The sequence below is a fragment of the Setaria viridis genome, chromosome 7 (assembly GCF_005286985.2).
Source record: "Setaria viridis chromosome 7, Setaria_viridis_v4.0, whole genome shotgun sequence".
NCBI lineage: Eukaryota > Viridiplantae > Streptophyta > Magnoliopsida > Poales > Poaceae > Setaria > Setaria viridis.
Genome location: NC_048269.2, coordinates 31,738,684 through 31,757,370, shown reverse-complemented (window position 1 = coordinate 31,757,370; position 18,687 = coordinate 31,738,684). Strand labels below are relative to the sequence as shown.

The window sequence follows — 18,687 nt, the reverse complement described above, 5'->3', positions numbered from 1 at the left end:
AACATGTCGACGGTGTTGAGGGAAGGTCTGCTTGGTCGTTCCTTTGTGTGTGTCAAGAACAGTGGATTCATGAGTCCTCTCTTTCATGGGTGCTTGCCATGTTTTGGTCCCCTCTCTTTCGCCTTTACATTTCCACCTAGTGTTTTGAGGGGATTATACAACGAGTGTTCACCAATGATCGGTGAAGAGTGAGCATCTGGGTCTTATCTTTTTCCTTAGTTTGGTCTTTCATCTACACTCTGTTTTGAATGCTTGATGGATCCCAATTTCAAGACTGCTATTGGAATTTAGAGAAATGATGATCTGCTTAAAAAGACTATGAAATGATAAATAATAACGTAGTATTTGCATCAGCGATGAAGCTAAAAATTACATAATAAACTGCAACATTATTATGCATAAGGAGTCCAAATGAAATCATGGATATCTGAAAAGAAAACGTCGTTTCCCGGTTGCTCCTATGAACTATTGTGACAGTTTGTTGACTAAAGAAAAGTAACTAAAATTAATGCATCAACATGGAAAAATAACTCAAGAGAAGGATTACGCACTAGAAAGTAGAAGAAAGCTAGTAACACCAAAGGCTAGGTACTCCTGTATATTGTTATATCAAATTGGAAAAAAATACTTGTTCCATCGCTTCCTTGTAAACTAGTAACACTAATATAATGCTCGCAGTGTCTGGAATTTGGCTCAACTCAAACTTCATGACAGCAGAATTTTGTGAACCATTTTGCCACCGACAGGATGGATGCCCAGGAATATGGCGATCTTTAATTTTCTTTCTAGAAAAAAAACAGTTTGGCACTATTTCAGCTGGGCATTACTGAGACTAAACTTTTGGTTAATTACCATCACAAGCAAAGCCCAGTACTCGCTCCGATAGAGATACTACAGTATACGGCTACCATGAAGCCTTTTGGTTAATTACCATCACAAGCAAAGCCCGGTACTCGCTCCGATAGAGATACTACAGTATACGGCGACCATGAAGCACGGTGCAAGTTCAGGCCTCCGGATCACGCACGCGACCGCCACCCGGGCCATGCTTTTTAGCATCATCTACAGTCTACAGAATGTCTAGGCATTCTTTTAGGCATAAGGAGGACAACAGGAGGAGCATCTACAAGGTTGTTCCGAGCTGGGGACCTAAGGTAAAGCCTGAAGCCCTTCACGCGTTTGAGGCCTGGAAGGTGTCCGGCTTGTGCTTGTCGATCAGGCCCGTCAGGGCGGCGTCCAGCTCCTTCTCTAGCTCCACCTCCTTCTCCATGTACTCTTTCTTGAGCTTCATCTTCTTCTCCTCGTGGGTTTTGATCAGCTCGTCCCGCTCGGCCTCAAACTCCGCCACGCCCTTCACCTGGCCATCGATGAACTTTTGCACATGTTCCTTCCTGCACAAGACAGCGTGGATTATTGAGAATGGAAATCGGCAATTGACATACGCTCACAAATTAAGATGAGATGACAGGAGGAAACAGAAGATTGACAAGTGATGAATTGAGATGAAGCATTCCCATGCCCCCAAGACCCAAAAAAATGTATCGCCGTTTCTTTTATTCATAACTCCAATTGCGGGTATATGGCATGACAAGTTGACAACATCGGACCATGAATTAATCACGCACCTAAGTTTGCGAACTTCGGTAGTTCCAGAGTCAACATCAAACCGTCTAGCCTTTGAGCGCTCCTCCTGCAGCAACTTCTCAAACTCCTTTTCTTCATCTTCTCTGGCCTTGTAGATAATCTCAATTTGATTATGGAAAAATTCCTCCTGGTACTTCATCTGCAAAGCACGGAAACAAGGTCAAAACAAGGGGTAACATGGGATAGATGGTAGCATGAATCTTATGGCAAAAGTTTTGGAGTGCAAAAGAGAGTGACTCTCCCCAGCAAATTCCTAATCATGTTTTACTCGAATTATTGGCAAAGACATATGTGAAAAAAAAATGTTTGATGCGCAGATATGCTTTGGTAGAAAATACTATATCCCTTGGGTAACCTTATTATTACCTCTTGCTTATACTCCGAGTGCTTCTCTTTGGCTTTATCCCTGACAAATATCATCTCTTCCATAGTCTCACGAAGCCTCTGGGTAACAACACCCAAGGTTTCTTCAACTGCTTTAGAGCGATGCTCTGTCTTAACCATCTTGTTCTTCAGATAATTCAGTTGTTGGTTGTCTTCGCTCATCTGTTTCATTGGTATCACCACCATCTCATTGTAAGACCTCATCTCGTACTTCAAACGGCCTTTTCCTTAAATTATAGTGAAGATGAAATATGGTTAGCCATGATTCTGTTAAGTTAGTAAAATGCTGAAAGTAATTGTTGAACAGATACAACACAATGGGCATGGCTTCAAGTATGCATTTTAAAATAACCACACTACAAACAGAACTTGGAGAAATTTCCAAAAGGGCAATATTGTACTGTTCTACTATAAGACATACAAAAGAATACTTTGTTATTCATAATAGATAATAGTTCAGTCATAAGCGTAGGTGATCCAATTGCACTGAAGCTAGACAATAGTGGCACACAAAGAAGAACTGCTTTGACGAATCGTAAGTTATCACCACATAAGGAAGCACTCTAATGGCCTGCTTGGATACAAGGAACTGGGCATCCTTATGATTTACTAGCACAAAAGAAGAAGAAAAAAACTAAACTACATAGCGCAATCCTCCCATTCTAAGCAAGCCCTCAAAAAAGACAGCTGCACGAAACCAAAATGAATGCTCAATATTTATTGGCCTATATAAAGGAAAAGAAACTGCGGGCGAGTATCTGTCTTCCTCAAACTAAGCGCTGTTTTTCAGTTGTTGTGCTGCACTGTGGAATCAGTTAATTGGTTGGATTGTTACAAAGTTTAGCAATATTTTGCTGCTATTGCTGTCCACCAGTGGGTGAAAAAAATGATTACCAGATGCCAACCACTGCCGGTCATTATTCAAGACATGAAGAATTCAGGGAAAAGTTCACGAAGTTTAGTTGTTTTACCGAAAAAAAACTAAGAATATAAAAAGAACCAAAAAGCACTACATCTATAAGAAACAGTACCTTGGGAATTCTTGTTAAATGTCTCCATATCCTCTTTGTTTGCTAAGAAACCATAAAGTTGTCTCTTCCCACCAGGTAAGAACCGAACCTTGCGGAATTGCCATCCCTCCCTCCCTGTACCTTGAGTAACAAAGTGCCTATGCAGCCGTTCCGCCTCCATACAGCCCACAGCCGAGCTTTCAAATATTAACACACTCATCCCACGGTGCCCACCTGGACCATAGGCATGGCGTGCTTTGGTTGCTGCATATTCACCAAAATAATCGAGGAGCTCTTGGTTTCCCATGCCCTTCCACTACAGCAGATCAAAAAAATAAACAGAATCAGAATACAATACAATCAACCGTACAGCCCTTGAAGAGCTATATCAAAGGTCTTTTCATATAAAAGCTAAGAAATGCGCATTTATGATCCACAACTCCAACTATATCTAGTAAATTCAAAGTAGCAGAAACAAGCATCGAGTGCAAAAAAAAAGTGGAAAAACAGTCATAAAAGTGAATAAATATTGCAGTTTAGCCTCCAGCCTAATTTAATAACTGTAAATATTTTAAAACACTAAGCTCAAAATATGTTTGGTGTCATAAATGTTGATACTCATCTCTACAAACTTGGTTACACTTGAGATAGTTTGGCTTTAGACAAAACTAGAATGACATTCGTTTTAGGACGAAGGGAGTATAAGATAATAAAGAGGATCAATGTGGTCAATTGTCAGTGCACAATACAACAATTAACATCTAGGTGTAGAAAGATAGCACATTGTTCCTACTTCATAGTAACTGATCCATGTAGGAAGCATATCGCAACTCTATACAGTAAAAAAAATGTCTAATAAGATGCATAAGTATAAAGATATGCTTATGAGGGGTAGAGGGAGCCCAACTGTAAAATCTGTATTTAAAATTAATAGCAATCCACAGAAAGAAAACAATGTATTGACATAGCGAAAGACAAAAAATCAGTCACGTTATCATCTTCCTCTTGTTCCAATAAGGTGTTCATAACAATAACCATTGGTGGCCACACAATCTCACGATCAGTGCTTTCTCGCAGTCCTTTCCATTTCCCGAACTGTTCACCAGCTGGTACCACCGAAGTACCCCTGCGAGATAGCTCCTCTTCCAGCAATGCAGCCAATTCTCTGTGAAGCTTAACCCTTGTAGAACCCTTTGTTCTAGCATGAGTCATCAAAGGTTGCAGCCCTTTGTACCAGTCAATTGCCCCAGGTCCATTTTTGCATGCTGGACAATGCCATTGCCTAGTCTGTTCATTTATCTGTTCCACACTTAATGTGTCCAAGACTTCAAAGAAACTTTTGAACCACTTGTTCATTTTTCGAGTCTCAAAACTTTTCTCACTTGCATCAGAATCATACTCATCACTGATATCATCACTCAAATCATCATCATCATCTGATGTATCATTACCATCAACGTTCTCCTCCTCAGGGTCAGGGTCACCACCAGGTGGAGGAGCATCATCCTGCTGACCTTCAGAAGCAGATGGGCGAGACCTGGATTGCCACTGCCAACCATTTGCCAGAGGTGGAGTCACGACAGGGCACGGTGCTTGCAGTTCTCTTTCCATTACCCTTATTTGTGGCGGCGGCCTAGGATTGCCTCTGTTAGCAGCACCACAGTCTGAAGATTGAGGCCAGCTGGTTCCAGAAGGGTGTGAGGAACCATTGCCACCCCATGCTGACCTTGCTGTGTTAGGTGCAGCATTTGTGGAACTTGATGGTGCCCATTGTCTTCTAGCTGCTCGCCCTGGTTTCATTGACTTCTTCCCAATGGTTTCCCAGCTACCATCTGTATACAGAATAGGATTATGCAGTGACAGATACAATACAACAATCTTAACAATCATCTATGAATAATGGTAAGAACTGCACATTCCACTTATGGAATTGAATGATGCCAATTAATTAATCATAGTCTGAAATGATGTAGGAGAGCTGCCGGAATTAGGTTGTGAAGTACTTGGAGAAAAAAATATTTTTAGCCATTCAACATACTGAATAGTGATTTCACAACTGTCAAGAGTTTTATCAGTAGCTAGTACATTGACCAAAAGGTAGCACGCAGATCTAATTGTCAAGAGATACATGTATTTCATTAAAGGGCCAATACACATTAAGATATTAAGACAGCAATTGGTGCCAAGTGGTGGTGCATGAGCATTTAACATGACATGTTTACAGCTTGTATAGTGTAACAAATTATGGCACTTGAGTATTGGACTATGGATAAAAATATGGATAAAAAAGTCGCAAGATGCATACAAACAATGCTACAGTAGGATTAAGATCTAAAGTAGGAGTTGGGTTGGAGTTGCTCTAAGATGCTGTCATCACACAACTGTATCATTTTCATCATGTCTTTTGCTCCAGATTTGTTAAAATGAACAGAGTAACAAACAAGTAGCTAGCATCAACTATGCAACTGACCTTAAGAGTAGATGGATGAATGAATATCAGGCTTGACTAATAACCATGAAAAACTCTACCAAATTCAAAACACAACTCGGATCCCTATGCAAGGCGTAATCCAAACTCATGAGCAGGTGAACAGAAGCAGAATGATACAAATCGTAAAATGTCACAAGACCAACTGTAGAAAATAGAAGCCAAGACCTAAGAGAGTACGTGTCGATCACAAAAGGCCAGCAAGGCCCTCCAAATATCATAGAACTAAGACAGTAAAAATCACCAGACGTTCCTTCCAATAAAAACCCACATATCAACAAGAACTATTTTAATCCCTCAGTTTTTTTTAGGATAATAGGAAATCCCAGGAATGCGGGTCCATTTTATGCTATTAAAAAGGTCGCTAACAATGCGAAAGGAAGACGCCTAACGAATTCTGCTTCGCAGCCTCGCAGGGAGTAATCAAGAGACACCAAAATCCCCACTAAAACCAACGACAAAAGAGAAAGCGAGAGCAACCCAAAATGATCGATGTGCCCAGCAGATGAACCAAATCGGACGCCCAAACGAACCAACCGATTCAAAGCAGCAGCATTCCCCCCTCGTCCAAAAACGTCAATCGCTCCAGAAGATCAGAACAAAGGACCCGGAATCGAGCAACCCACCCGAGCAGGCAAAACCTCCCTCATCGCGAGCACGCATGCGCGAGACAAATCGTTTCTCGAAACCAAAATCCCCGAACGGCCGCTCTGAACCCTACCCACCCCCTTGTTTGGTTAATCCCCTTGGATTAGCAGAGCAGGGCCTAAACGATCCGGCATTGCACGATTCGTCCACCCACAGACCACGGGGAGGGAAGGGACGGGAGGAGAGGCGGGAGGCGCTCACCGGAGCCGAGAGGCCCGCGGCCGCGGTGATCGCCGGAGCCAGACATCGATCACGCGCCCCCTCTTCGCCCAGCGCAGTGGGGTTTTAGATGGGGAGCGTGACGGTGAGTGGGAAGATGCGCCGCGACTGCTCGTTTCGCCCGCCGCCCGCTCCACCTCCCACTTTGCCCACGCAGTGTAAAAGTGGGTCCCAGTGTTCAGTTGCACGGGGCTCCCCGCTCCCGGGCTGCGGAGCGGGCCCACCGTATCACGCTTTTCATGTTATATTGTTTCGTTTCAGTAATTTGCCCTTGCATCGACAATATTCAGAGTTCAGATTCTGATGATTTTTTCCACTCAGGGCCACGCCCGAATTCATTACCATGTGAAGTAACGAAATTACAAAGTCTGAATCGTCACCAACGAGTATTTAACAGAGGTACTGAAACTTCGACGTCCTACAGAAGAAGGGTAGCTAAACCAAGTACTAATATCCAAGAGGAATTAGTAGACCCAAAGAAACACAAAAGCGACATCGGAGTCTTCAGATGCTTTCTTCGATCTGTGAACATCTCCACCTTTGAACTTCAATTACTGGAGCAGCACCATCCCAGTGTTTTCTTGAGTAGCTTCAGAATGGTGGTAATGTAGCGTCGCCTCCTTCAGAGTTGCAGCTCCCACCTCCAAGATTATCTTCAGATTCTGATCATACCATGCATTGCTAAGGATTATCCGTTCTTTACAACAAAAACGGAGAGAAAATCGGTTTGGAAATGATGATGCACGACACGAGTAGGTTACTGACGACTGAACTAATCAGCAGGCGCTGTCCATGTGCCGTGCAGTTCAGGTGAACCTCATGCCATGCTGCAACTTGCGAGTACCAGGCGTCAATGGGGCGCGCCAGGGCTGATGCCCGCCGTGGCAGCCAGAATCGATCGTGCTGGGGAAGCCGTCTGATGACGCGCGAGGTGCTCCTGCCCTCAATGGGGACAGCAACAGCTCGCCAACGCGATTTAGCTGCCATGTTCCGGTCACACTCACACACACACAAACGACGGCGGGCTCGGAGGGAAGCGCAACATCCAGCCATCCAGGGGGCGGAGAAGTGGAGGACGGCGCGGATCATAGAGAATCTCGCGGAGGAGAACGAGAAGCCGCCGCCGCCCGCCGGGCGGCGTTGATGGCGAACCAGCAGGGCCTCCTGCTTCCCCTTGCTCCGTATGGTTCACGGCTTACCCGGCTTCGGTGGAGGGCACCAGCGACGGGGAGGCTACGCTGGAACGGCTAGACGGACGCTGCAGAGGCCGCCGCCGCGTCGCGCCGGAGACGAGCGTCGGCGACCGAAGAATGCGTCATTCGGAAGCTTGGGGTCCTGGCTTCGCCGCACGTCACGGTTGTTCCTGCCTCAGATCGACTCCTTGGCGTCATATGGTCTTGTGGAGTAGAAGTAGGTGACTACAAACTGAGAGTATTTTCTCTGAGCTCAGTAACTGCAAAGCAGCTACAGCGTTTGGCGTCATGGAGTCACCATACCTGCACTGAAGCTTCGAATTGTCGGACGGAGTTTGGAAATTTTTTACTCTAAAGATTCTCGAGGTAATGGTCAAACACCTACGAGAGGAGCTGCAAACTGAGATCTTGTCAAGAGAAGCTCGATGGGGTAATTCTGCAGAATAGATATGCTGCTGAAGCTTGATCCTTCTAGTTTGTTTCTATGCACTGCCGGCTGAAGACACTAAGAATTTGATGTGTTTTGGTGTCGAAATTTTGCTTTCGAGCTGCCATTGTTCATCTCTGCAAGAAGCAGAAATAGCTGGGGCAGGACATGAAAATCACAGTCAGCTCATCGGCATCCAGGAAGCCCTAGGGACTTGCTGGTATCAAGTATGCATTCCCTTTAATGGCACTTCTCCCAATTCTTTACTTACTATAGCTAGATATCATCACAGGACGAACAATATAATAAGAGAGGGAGAGATTTTTATTTCAATCCAAATCCAGCATAGGCCTTGAGAGCATCTTGAGTTGATCATTTTATTTCTTTCTTTCTTTGGCGAGGAGTGTATAGGTTGGAACAAACAATTAACTTACAGCAAAAAAAAAAAAAGAGCCTAAGCTATGCCAAGGTTGGGCACTTCAACTGATCCTAGATCAATATCTTATGGCATTTTACTTTTCCAAATTTTTATATGCTTGTATTTTGCATTGGCCATGCAAACATTACCTAGAGAGAAAGGAGAAGAAAGAAAGAAAATATATTTCATAGTACCACCTCCCCTTAATGCAACTTGCAACCACCTATATGCCGTGGGTTCCTTTATGCAATGAAAAATTAAACAAGCTTCTTAATTCCATTAAGTTGTAAACCTTATACGAAGAATTGAACAACCAGTTAGCCATGACATCCTGCCACCTTTTCAGTTGCAAACGTGCAATCCAGCTTTCGGCTACTCAAATTGCAAACCAACCATTTAGATAACTTGTGGCATGATCAGCTCGCTTATTTAGACGTGCATGCTTAGAGCATCTCCAAGAGTGCCCAATATAAGTTGCTAAAACTATTTTTTTGAAAACCAACATAAAAACTCTGCTCCAACTGTGGCCCAGTGGCCAATTTTTCCGCACTGCCCAATCCGAGCGGCTTCTGGGCGTATTTTTCCGCCGGCAGCAGGCACTCCCAATCGAGCGCATGTGGTGCTGAAATCGTCCCGCTTGCGCGCCACATTTCCCCATGCACGCCGTGCCGTGCTCCACGGCGCCGCCGCCGATTATCTGCTCCAGGCGCTGCTTCCGTCTCTCTGCTCCAAGGCACTGCCGCCAGTCATCTGGTACAGACCGCCGCCGCCAGTCATCGGGTACAGGGCACCACCTCCGTCTCTCTGATCCAGGCCGCCGCCGCCGATAATCTACCACAGGGTACCGCCTCCGTCTCACTGCTCCGTGGCGCCGCCGCGGGTCAACTGCCCCAGTGTGCTGCCTCCGTCTCTCTGCTTGCCGCCTGCCGTTTGTGCAGGTGACAGGTATGGTATGCTCTGGCCTTTAACCTTCAAGTGCTACCTGTTGCTCGTACGATAAAACACTCTGTTCAAGCAAGCTACTTTCTGTGTGGTTTATAATGCGAGTATGCGACTGTAAGTTTTTGAGTTGCTCAAGATACTTGAGATCGAGAACAACAGGATCGTACAGGCATGGCAGCTTGGCTGCAAGGCGCAGCAAGCAACCTATCTGCGAACGCAAGCAGGGACGACGGCAATGGCTGGCCTGGTGGCGCCCTCCATGCCGTACCGGCGAGGCTTTGATCGGATACAGAGGAAGGAGATCCTGCTTGGGATGATGATGTGGCATAATTCAAAATTTTTAGGAACTGAAAAGAGGACCACCGTTGGAGCAATGACTGTTTTCTGTGCCCAAATTTTTTTTGGACAGGTCCAATTCTAGATTATTGGAACTAAAAATATTAGGCACTCTTGGAGATGTTCTTATGGCAGCTTATTTGTAAGATCCCTCGTGATATTGATTGAGCCTACGCCCCTACTTCTCACAGCCGAATGAAATATAAACCACCAATACCTACATACTTATCATTTTGATAACCTTACATATATCAATATGTATGTCGATGAATTTGGGGTCATGGTAATTATCATGGTCCAGTTTGGTAGAGCTTCGGCTTTTCATAAAACGGCTTCGGCTTCTTCGGTGGAGTGGCTTTTTTAGTGAAGCTGAAGCCGTTTTGCAAAACGTTTGGTAAAACGGCTTCTCAACGGCAATATATGTAATTTTATGATCACTTAATGCTTGGAGAGAGCGAAGCTTCTCCTCTCTAGTGTAAGCCGTTTTGCGGCTTCTTCCCGATTTTGGTGGTGAAGCCGTTTTAAAATTGACCCTTTGGTAGGGCTTCACCAAAAGTCGGTGGAGATGCACTTTAAGAAGCTCTACCAAACGGGGCCTATAAATAGTGTGATGATGAAATCAAGCCAAGATACAAGCGACACTAAAGTTTTTTGCTTCCGTGCTGAAGAGCTCGACGAGGCATTTGTACCGTTTCCAGAGCCATATAGCAAAGGACAATTCGTAGAAAGGTATTTTTCATAGCATACTATAAATTCACAGTTATATGTTTTTTAAGAAAAAATGAAAGAAACAATAGCTTATCCGAACTTTCGAAGTTATATATTCGTACACATTAAAGATATGACAAATACATAGGAACGGAAGCCATAATTGATATGTCTTACAGGTAGCATCGTATTATAAATGGAACGCCTCTTACGGGGTAGAAGATGGTGACAATCCGGTAGAGGGACCTGGATATTAATTGCTAGACATTTGATTGCATAGCTGAACAGGCCGATAACTGATTGCAAAGGACATGTTGCCTTTACACAAACAGCTGAAAACCTCGCGAGGTCGTCGGGCCGCAGCCCAGGCCCGGCCCTGGTGCGGTCGAGCCTCCTAACCGGGCCGGTCCAGAACCATCTGGGCGAAAAGAAAAGAAAAAGCTAACCCACAGCCGCACCCGTCCGATCCACATCCCGAGCCGCGCCTACTCCTCCCACTGACCCCTCGAATCTGTCCCGAAGGGCCGAAAAAAAAAACCGAAGCCGAAAAAGAAAATTCCTCGCCGCCGTCCCTCACGGCGACGGCCACCGCGACCCCGACGACGACCACCATGTCGGCGCCCACCATGCCGGCGTGCGCCCCCGTCCCCTCGCTGCGGCCCGACGAGCGGGCCGACCTCCTCTCCCTCCTCGCCGCCGCGGCCCGCCCGCTCGCCGACGTCGTCGCCGACTTCCTCACGCGGTTCCCCCGCGAGCGCCGCCTCCGCGTCGGCGGCGCGCTCTGCTTCCTCCTCGAGGCAAGCCACTGCCCCGCCCCCCTGCCCCTCAACCCCTCTCCTTCGCCCCTCCCCTAGCTCGCTCGCTTGCTTCGTTTCGTCAGATTGGGCGGGGGGCTTTAGCGGCGGGAAACGGATCGGGGACCAGCTTGAGTTGGCTGGGTTAGGGTTTGCGTTGGGTAGTCAGATTCGGTGGGTTTTGCGCTCGCCGTGAGGCTATTTTAGTTCGGGCGTTCAGGCGCGAATCGAGATTAGTTATGCTGCTGCATTCTTGCGATTGCGCGTGCTGAATGGGGTTCAGGCTTCGAATGGACTGGCTGGTTGTTTGATCGAGCTTGACATTTGTCCGTTTTCAAGGCCACTGGCTCGCCATCTTTGGTTTTCGTCGGGATGCCTACTGAATTTTGAATTATTTGAGTTTGACCTGGAATGGATCGCTGGACTTGTAGATTTAGGGCTATTTCTCTGTGTGGCTCTGCTAGTTAGAGCCTTCGAGTTTCTGTGTGGCTTCATGTTGTTAGCTCGATTAGGTTTTTTTGCATTTGTACTTGGTCAGGCTTTCATACTGACTGGATGCTCAATTTGAATTCATTGCTGTAGCTGCTTTAGTCTCGTTGATGATCTTGAGTCATTGAGGTTTAGTGTTGTGGTTCATGGTGAACTCAAACAAACACCAGTAATGTTTTTTTCTCTCCATCTCTTCTGTTTGCACAATCTTTCACTTGTAGGATGCCATCAGATCAAAAAATCTTTCATAACTTGGTATAAGCTCTCTTTTTTTCCATAGTTCCGTGTTGGCGATGAGGATCACTAGCTTTTAGTTAGATCCATTGCGTGAGCGAGAGGAAGATCAACAGTGCTTGCTTCATAGGTCCACTCTAGTTTTCTTATTGATAAAATGGGCCACCCTATTGAACATGATGCTAATGGTTCATGTGACCTGAAACTAGAGTCTGTGTAAGTGTTCATAGCTTGTGAGGAGTAAATGCTACCAAATCGGTGGTGCAAGTATGGCTAATATTTTAGTTTGTTCTACCACTGTCTGGCAGGAACTCTAATCTTTATTTCCAAGAAACCAGGAGCTAGATGAAATTCAAGCTTTGGCTTCCTTTTTTCTTCAATTTCACGATGTGAAAAGACCCTTCACCCTTGAAGGAACATTAAAATTAATCATCTTCATCTCCTATGAAGGTGGATCATGGGTCATGTTCAGTTCTTTTAGGCCCTTTTGCAAAACTTCAGGCTTATTATTTGATCATTCTCATCTTTCAAGGCTCAATATTTTTGAGAGCAACCATTTTTTTATTCACAGAACATGCCAAATTTCTTGTTTAAGGAGTTGTCTCATTTTTTTTTTTTTGTGTGTGTGTGTGTGTGGGGGGGGGGGGGGGGGTCTGTTGACTTTGAGGTTCTAGATATATAAGTGCTTTCACAGGAACAGTGGTGCAAACCTGATATGTATGTGTTGCCCTTTGACTAGGACAAGAAGATGCTCCATCCTACTGGCCGTTTAATTGCATTTGCAATTCTTCATCAGAGCTATTCCCCCCAGACAGCAAATCCATATGTTCCTATATTGTTAAATGTAAGCTGTAAACCTTACCTTTTCAATTATTCGTGATTTGGATTATGGTGGAAGAATTTCCATTTTTCTTCTTCTTCTGTTCAGAGTACTTAAACATATGTGCAATTGCAATATTCTTCATATATTTTATGATTGACTGGACATGGACTATTGATATTTTACTTATACCCAATTTGCACATCTTGGGCACTAGTAACCAAACACTTCTCTGAACTGCCAGTATTTGCTACAGTTCTGATCCAGTAATGAAGTTCGCATGTGATGCCATTCTCCTTCAGGAGATGGTTACGTGGATCAAAGGTTTAGCCATTTACATTATTCTGACAGAAGAACTCCTTTCTTCTACGAAACCTTCAGCTCCCATTTGGCCAAAGCTTGCCACATATAAGCTGGATCCTTGCAATTTTTGCTGCATACTTGACAAGCTAGGGTCCACATAAAGGTGTATTATTTTATATTAAGCCCCCAGATTCTATCACTGGAATCTGTTGTTGTGCATCATTAGATTGGGAAATGTTCGGTGGGAATATTCACTTATACTATAACATGATTCTATTGTCCTTGAATTGTACAACATGATTCCAGCGTCGTTTGGACAATGGATTAAATATTTTTCATGCTTGAAGCCTTAGTTTCTTGTGTTGATTATCCACAGGCAGCCTGCGATGAAACATCAGAGAAATCAGAACGGGCATTTGTTCAACTATTATTGACTTCATCCAGTGGAAACAATAATAATGAGGTCTGTTCTCTTTCTTTGACTTCTTTATAAACACGAGTAGTGCAAAATTTGGTAGGACGTAAGATGACAATACCATAGGCATTGTATTTCTCCTTTCCTTTGCTGACATACATCTACCGATTAAGGGTCATTAGTGTTAAAGTATAAGTGCGCCTTTCCCATCAACTTAGGCTTTTGGGTGCAACTGGCTCGTACATAAAGCTCAAGAATTAGGCACCCCTACTGTTAAATTGTCTGAGATGCAATCAACAGCTTGGTCATTTTATTTTCATTTATCAATTTTGAGAAAGGTAACTGCATAGTTGTAGCTAATTTCGGCAGTGGTCTTTGTTTCTCAGGTCCTGAATCAGTCAGCTGTAGATTACATAAATGGGTCTGTTTCAGCATCTCAGGTGGGCTCTTACTTTGGTAGAAGGTTTTTAAGTTTTGATTAAGGAACTGATCGAATGTAACATTCATACAAGTGTTCACATACTCATCTGTTTGTATAGGCCTTGTTGCCACGGGAACAACTTGAGAAGCAATATTGCAGTAACGGTGTACAGTCTCAACATCAGATTAGTAGTTTCAGGGCTGCTGCTGTTAGAAGTGCTATACCAGATCCAGATGTGCCTCAAAGTTGTGCAAATTCATCAGAGTATGTACGCTTATCTACACCCTCCTTACCTAGATTTATCTTGTGGTGCTTGGAGTTGATTTGCCTACTCTTCTACATTCTCTATTGATTTGTAATCTTACAAGGTCTGCGATATCATTACCTGGAAGCAAACAGAAATCTGCTTCTGATGATAGAGATTCTGCTCTTGCTGGTTTACTCCATGAAAAATCGGGGGGAAGATTGGGTCCTCAGTGGATTCGGCCGACACCCCCAAGACTTCCTGTACTAGACGGGGAGGTAAAATACTTGAGTCAAAAGTTGCATTGTCATATCAGTTTTGTTTCTAAATATAACCTAGTTGTGCTGAACATGCAGCTACAATGGCTGAACCCTGACAATAACCACGAGCTATTATGGGATTATAGCATGTGTGCTGATACGAGTCGAGGGGCTGCTATCCGAGACTTGATTGCAAGAGCCTTAAAAGGTCCACTTGCACCTGCCCAACAGGAGGTTCACTGCTACATTCTAATATTTCTTTTAGATAACAATGGGTGTTCTAGTAAATTGATAAGCACTATATCTAGTTCCTATGATGAGGGTTTCTCTTCTCTTTGTTCCTTATAAAATCTGTAATTTCATTAGCCTCAGTGATGGATAGATTTATTGCACCTAGACTTCATCACCCTTTTTTTCTCATACGCATTCAGTGGTGCATAATATATTTCCAATGGTACATGCCTAATTTGTTCGCAGCTTATTGCAGCAAGTCATAGTAGAACTGGCAAAGGATCCTAAACTGGTTTATTACTGCGGGATGACTCCACAGAAGCTTCCAGTATGAATGCTCTTTAAAAATGGAGTTCTCTATGCTTCTTGTCATTTGGTCTTAGAAGTCAAAATTTATGTATGGTTTCAGGATCTTGTGGAACATAATCCGCTCATTGCTGTTGAGGTCCTTTCGAAGCTAATTAACTCTCCTGACATTGCAGGGTATTTATCTTTTCTTTATCATATGTTTAATTATCATGATCGCCTTCTTCTTGTCCTTTATTTGATTAATAATCTCTGTTTTCTTGTAGTTACTTTGAAGGTCTTGTGCATATGGACATGAGCCTGCATTCTATGGAAGTTGTGAACAGGCTTACCACTGCTGTTGAACTTCCAACAGAGTTTGTCCACGAGTACATCACAAATTGTATCCAATCATGTCAAAGCATTAAGGTTTGTTCTTCTTTTGATTCATTTAATTGAAGTTGATGACAAAAGACATTGACCCACAATTTGTCTAACATCACACCCTAATTGAAGTTGATGGTTAAAGAAATTGAATTTTAATACTTTGTGAATAGTTATACATTCCAGTGGGGGAACTTAACCTTGACTGTATTCCCATGGGAATGTGAGACCTCTACTATGTGCCTGTTGATTACAATGTTTGTAGAAATAAGTGATTTACTGCTACTATTCTGTGAACAAATATCAGTGCTTTTATGATTAGTTATCTAATCACTATATGTAAGAGTGTGAGAGATTTACAGTTCTGTTACATGTTTTACATTATTGCAAAACAAATTCCTGGTGGTTGATTAAAATGTTTTGCTTCACTTATTTAAACTGTGTTTTGCGTATTGGTTAATCTGGGACTTTTCATGGTAATGCTTGAGAAATGTTTTATCATAATGATTCTTTTTATGAGCAGGATAAGTACATGCAAAACAGACTGGTGAGACTAGTATGTGTTTTCCTGCAGAGTCTCATCCGAAACAAGATTATAAATGGTGAGTATATATTATTCACTTGTATGCTTGACAAAATCATTTTTTGATCTGTGCACTGTGGCTGAAATACTGCGATTTCTGCACTCTTGATCCAAAATGTTAGCTACCTGAAGCTTACGATTTTTGTTCCCTGCTTTGTATCTCGAGTGCAATATTTCACTGTACACCTTTACTTTTCGCGCTATACCACTGGTATGCTATTCTTTGTTTGCGCACTTTTCTTGTTGATTATCTTGCCTTTCATTCACCTCAGCATTTTGAAAATGCAAATATTCTTAAACCACTCATTGGCCTACACGGTTAGGACATCCTAAGCTGTCTAATTTGATTTGGAAACCTATGCATATGCAACTGCAGCACTTTTTAAAGCCTTTCTCTTGAATGAATTGCTTGTTTTGTTTTTTGTTTCTACCTTTTTTGTGGATGTACTGCCATGCTTATATTGTATGGTCTGAAAATTCTGAACAATATGGGTCTTATAGATCTGGAGGTGCTGTTTGACGATAGCCATCAATGTACTAATATAGTTCCATTTAGTCCAATAATCCTAAAATTACCGTTACTGGAATGCAATATGTATTTTGATAGCTGGTCTGCTGCAGTTTGTACCTCATCAGTTATCACGAAGTTAATAGCTTAGTTTTTTCCCTTGTTTCAAGTGGGTGAGAGATAATTTTGTGCATGTTTCTTTGAGTGCAGTTCAAGATCTTTTCATTGAGGTACAGGCGTTCTGTATTGAATTTTCACGGATAAGGGAAGCAGCTGGTTTATTCCGACTACTCAAATCTTTGGAGTGAAAGGAATTGTATGTTATTACTTACCTCCTCTGTAGTCTGTACAATATTGCATCCTTTTTCCTAATTCTGTACATCTTCATTGCCATGGTTCATTCAATGCCTCAAGGTTGTTGGATGCAATCATGTTCTGTACTGAAATTTTCCATGAAACCTTTTTGGAACTTTATGGACTGTGATAGCATGATGTGATAGAATTGTGCTGATTGTTTGAAATTCCAATTGTCAGATAGACCGGTTGTATCGTCATCGAATGTACTTTTCTTGTTCTGGATAGTTCTATGGCCACTCTGGGTGTTCAAGATCACTTGTTACGCTATGCACATCATTTCTCGTGGAATCCGTGGCACCCTTACTAATTACCGTGCATACCCTTGAAAGAGTGGTGAAAGAGAATGCCAAGAGCAGAGTCAGCCAGCTAGTCAGATAACATGTGGTATTAATTGTTGGTGCAAATTTAGATCAGTTTGTACTTTGTAGGCTCATTTGTACGGCGATGAATAATGCATGCATGCTTTCTTCAAATCTTCTGTATTTGCATCGTAACTGAAACAATGTCGCAATCTGTTCTCTTGTAGTCTATGAGTTGCTTGGTGCAAGATAGTTGGATACGTTACCCAGAATTGATTTTCCGTTGTGTATATTACATGAGGCATGTCAGCCTTCCACATCAAACTTGGTTGTGTTGTTGGGTAAGTGTAACTTGTATCAGTTTGAAGCTGTGTACTGGGACGCTACATACGGTTGTAGTATTTTCTCCAGAAGCAGCTGGAATAGCAGCTTTGGAAAAGCAACAAGGCAGGCGGGTCTATAGACAGTATCAAGAAATTCTATGCATTATGTTTCAAAAATGGAACTAGGTGTCGTACTTTCACTCTTATTTTCGAAGTTGCAATATCAGTGAAATAAGAAGTGGATGGATTCATATTTGGTCCCATATTGGATAAGTTCGTTTGGTAGTACTGGTGAGATGACAAATGATCTGATTTTAGATGCCGACCCATGCAGTTCAACTGAACGGAGATCCAATACTTTGCAGCAGGTGTAGTTGCCACAACTACTGCAGGGACGTGATCATGTGATGAGAAAGCTAACTAACGCGTGTATTGGTGCTGGATCCTATATCCTATCTAATCGCTAAAACGAGGTGTATCAAAACTACATATGTACGTATTCTCTAAACAGACCATATATGCTCTTTGAGCCTATGATATGATATCAACTGATGTCCTCTATGATATCAAAAAAAAAACTGCTGTCCTCTAGGAACCCATGAGTCTGACTGACCATTACCTTTGTTCTTTTTGTTTAACCAGAGCTTATCCATGACAACTTGACAAGTAAACCAATATCAGAAAAGTATATGTTCAGCACGCATTCTACTTTCACAACAGTTAGGACGAATTCACCATTTAGCCTCTCGATTTCATGGCCGTTATTGAGCGTTGACCGTGGTTTTGTCCGGCTGTGTTTAGGAGACTGTTCAGCTAAGAGTGGCTCCGGTGAGAGGCCGCCGCCGGTTGACGTACGTAGGCGACCTCCCGCTTGACCGTCGCCATTGTGCTCCATCTTTGTGCTTTGATGCAGCCTATAGGCTGCGGCCATGCTCCGGCGTGGGTGATGGGTCGCTGCATGGCAGCTGCAGTAGATAGGTGGGGACGACGTCTTCTGGTGTGGTAACAGTCGGGATCCAGAAACTGGCACACAGCAATATAATGCTAAACACAGGCACGCAGCTCCCCAGAGTCCAAATTAGTAGTGTCACATCAGATGTTTGGATGCTAATTAGGAGGACTAAACGTGAGCTAATTATAAAACTAATTGCAGAACCCTATGCTAATTCACGAGACGAATCTATTAAGCCTAATTAATTCATCATTAGCAAATGGTTACTGTAGCACCACATTATCAAATCATGAACTAATTAGGTTTAATAGATTCGTCTCGCGAATTAGACTCCATCTGTGAAATTAGTTTTTGTAATTAACCTATAT

General features: G+C 43.2%; 2 protein-coding genes across 3 annotated transcripts; one reads left to right on the top strand and one right to left on the bottom strand.

Moving 5' to 3' along the window:
- Window positions 1-809: 809 nt before the first annotated feature.
- Window positions 810-6,515, bottom strand: LOC117862837 (protein SUPPRESSOR OF GENE SILENCING 3 homolog). Its single transcript, XM_034746362.2, has 6 exons — window positions 6,376-6,515; window positions 4,029-4,870; window positions 3,060-3,354; window positions 2,011-2,255; window positions 1,626-1,783; window positions 810-1,391 (listed from the first exon to the last, which is right to left on the bottom strand). The coding sequence occupies exons 1-6, from the start codon at window positions 6,419-6,421 to the stop codon at window positions 1,172-1,174; spliced, it is 1,806 nt and encodes a 601-aa protein (XP_034602253.1). The 5' UTR covers window positions 6,422-6,515; the 3' UTR covers window positions 810-1,171.
- A 4,408-nt stretch (window positions 6,516-10,923) lies between these two features.
- Window positions 10,924-17,316, top strand: LOC117864102 (uncharacterized). Of its 2 annotated transcripts, none has more exons than XM_034748113.2 (13): window positions 10,924-11,214; window positions 12,674-12,778; window positions 13,434-13,520; window positions 13,859-13,912; window positions 14,012-14,157; window positions 14,262-14,415; window positions 14,494-14,631; window positions 14,885-14,956; window positions 15,038-15,111; window positions 15,201-15,342; window positions 15,821-15,899; window positions 16,599-16,704; window positions 16,927-17,316. In XM_034748113.2, exons 1-12 carry the CDS (start codon window positions 11,029-11,031, stop codon window positions 16,694-16,696), a joined length of 1,335 nt encoding a protein of 444 aa, XP_034604004.1. In that variant the 5' UTR covers window positions 10,924-11,028; the 3' UTR covers window positions 16,697-16,704; window positions 16,927-17,316. The 2 variants fall into 2 exon arrangements, with proteins under 2 accessions (XP_034604004.1, XP_034604003.1); XM_034748112.2 differs by having other exon boundaries at window positions 10,925-11,214; window positions 16,923-17,316.
- Window positions 17,317-18,687: the final 1,371 nt, after the last annotated feature.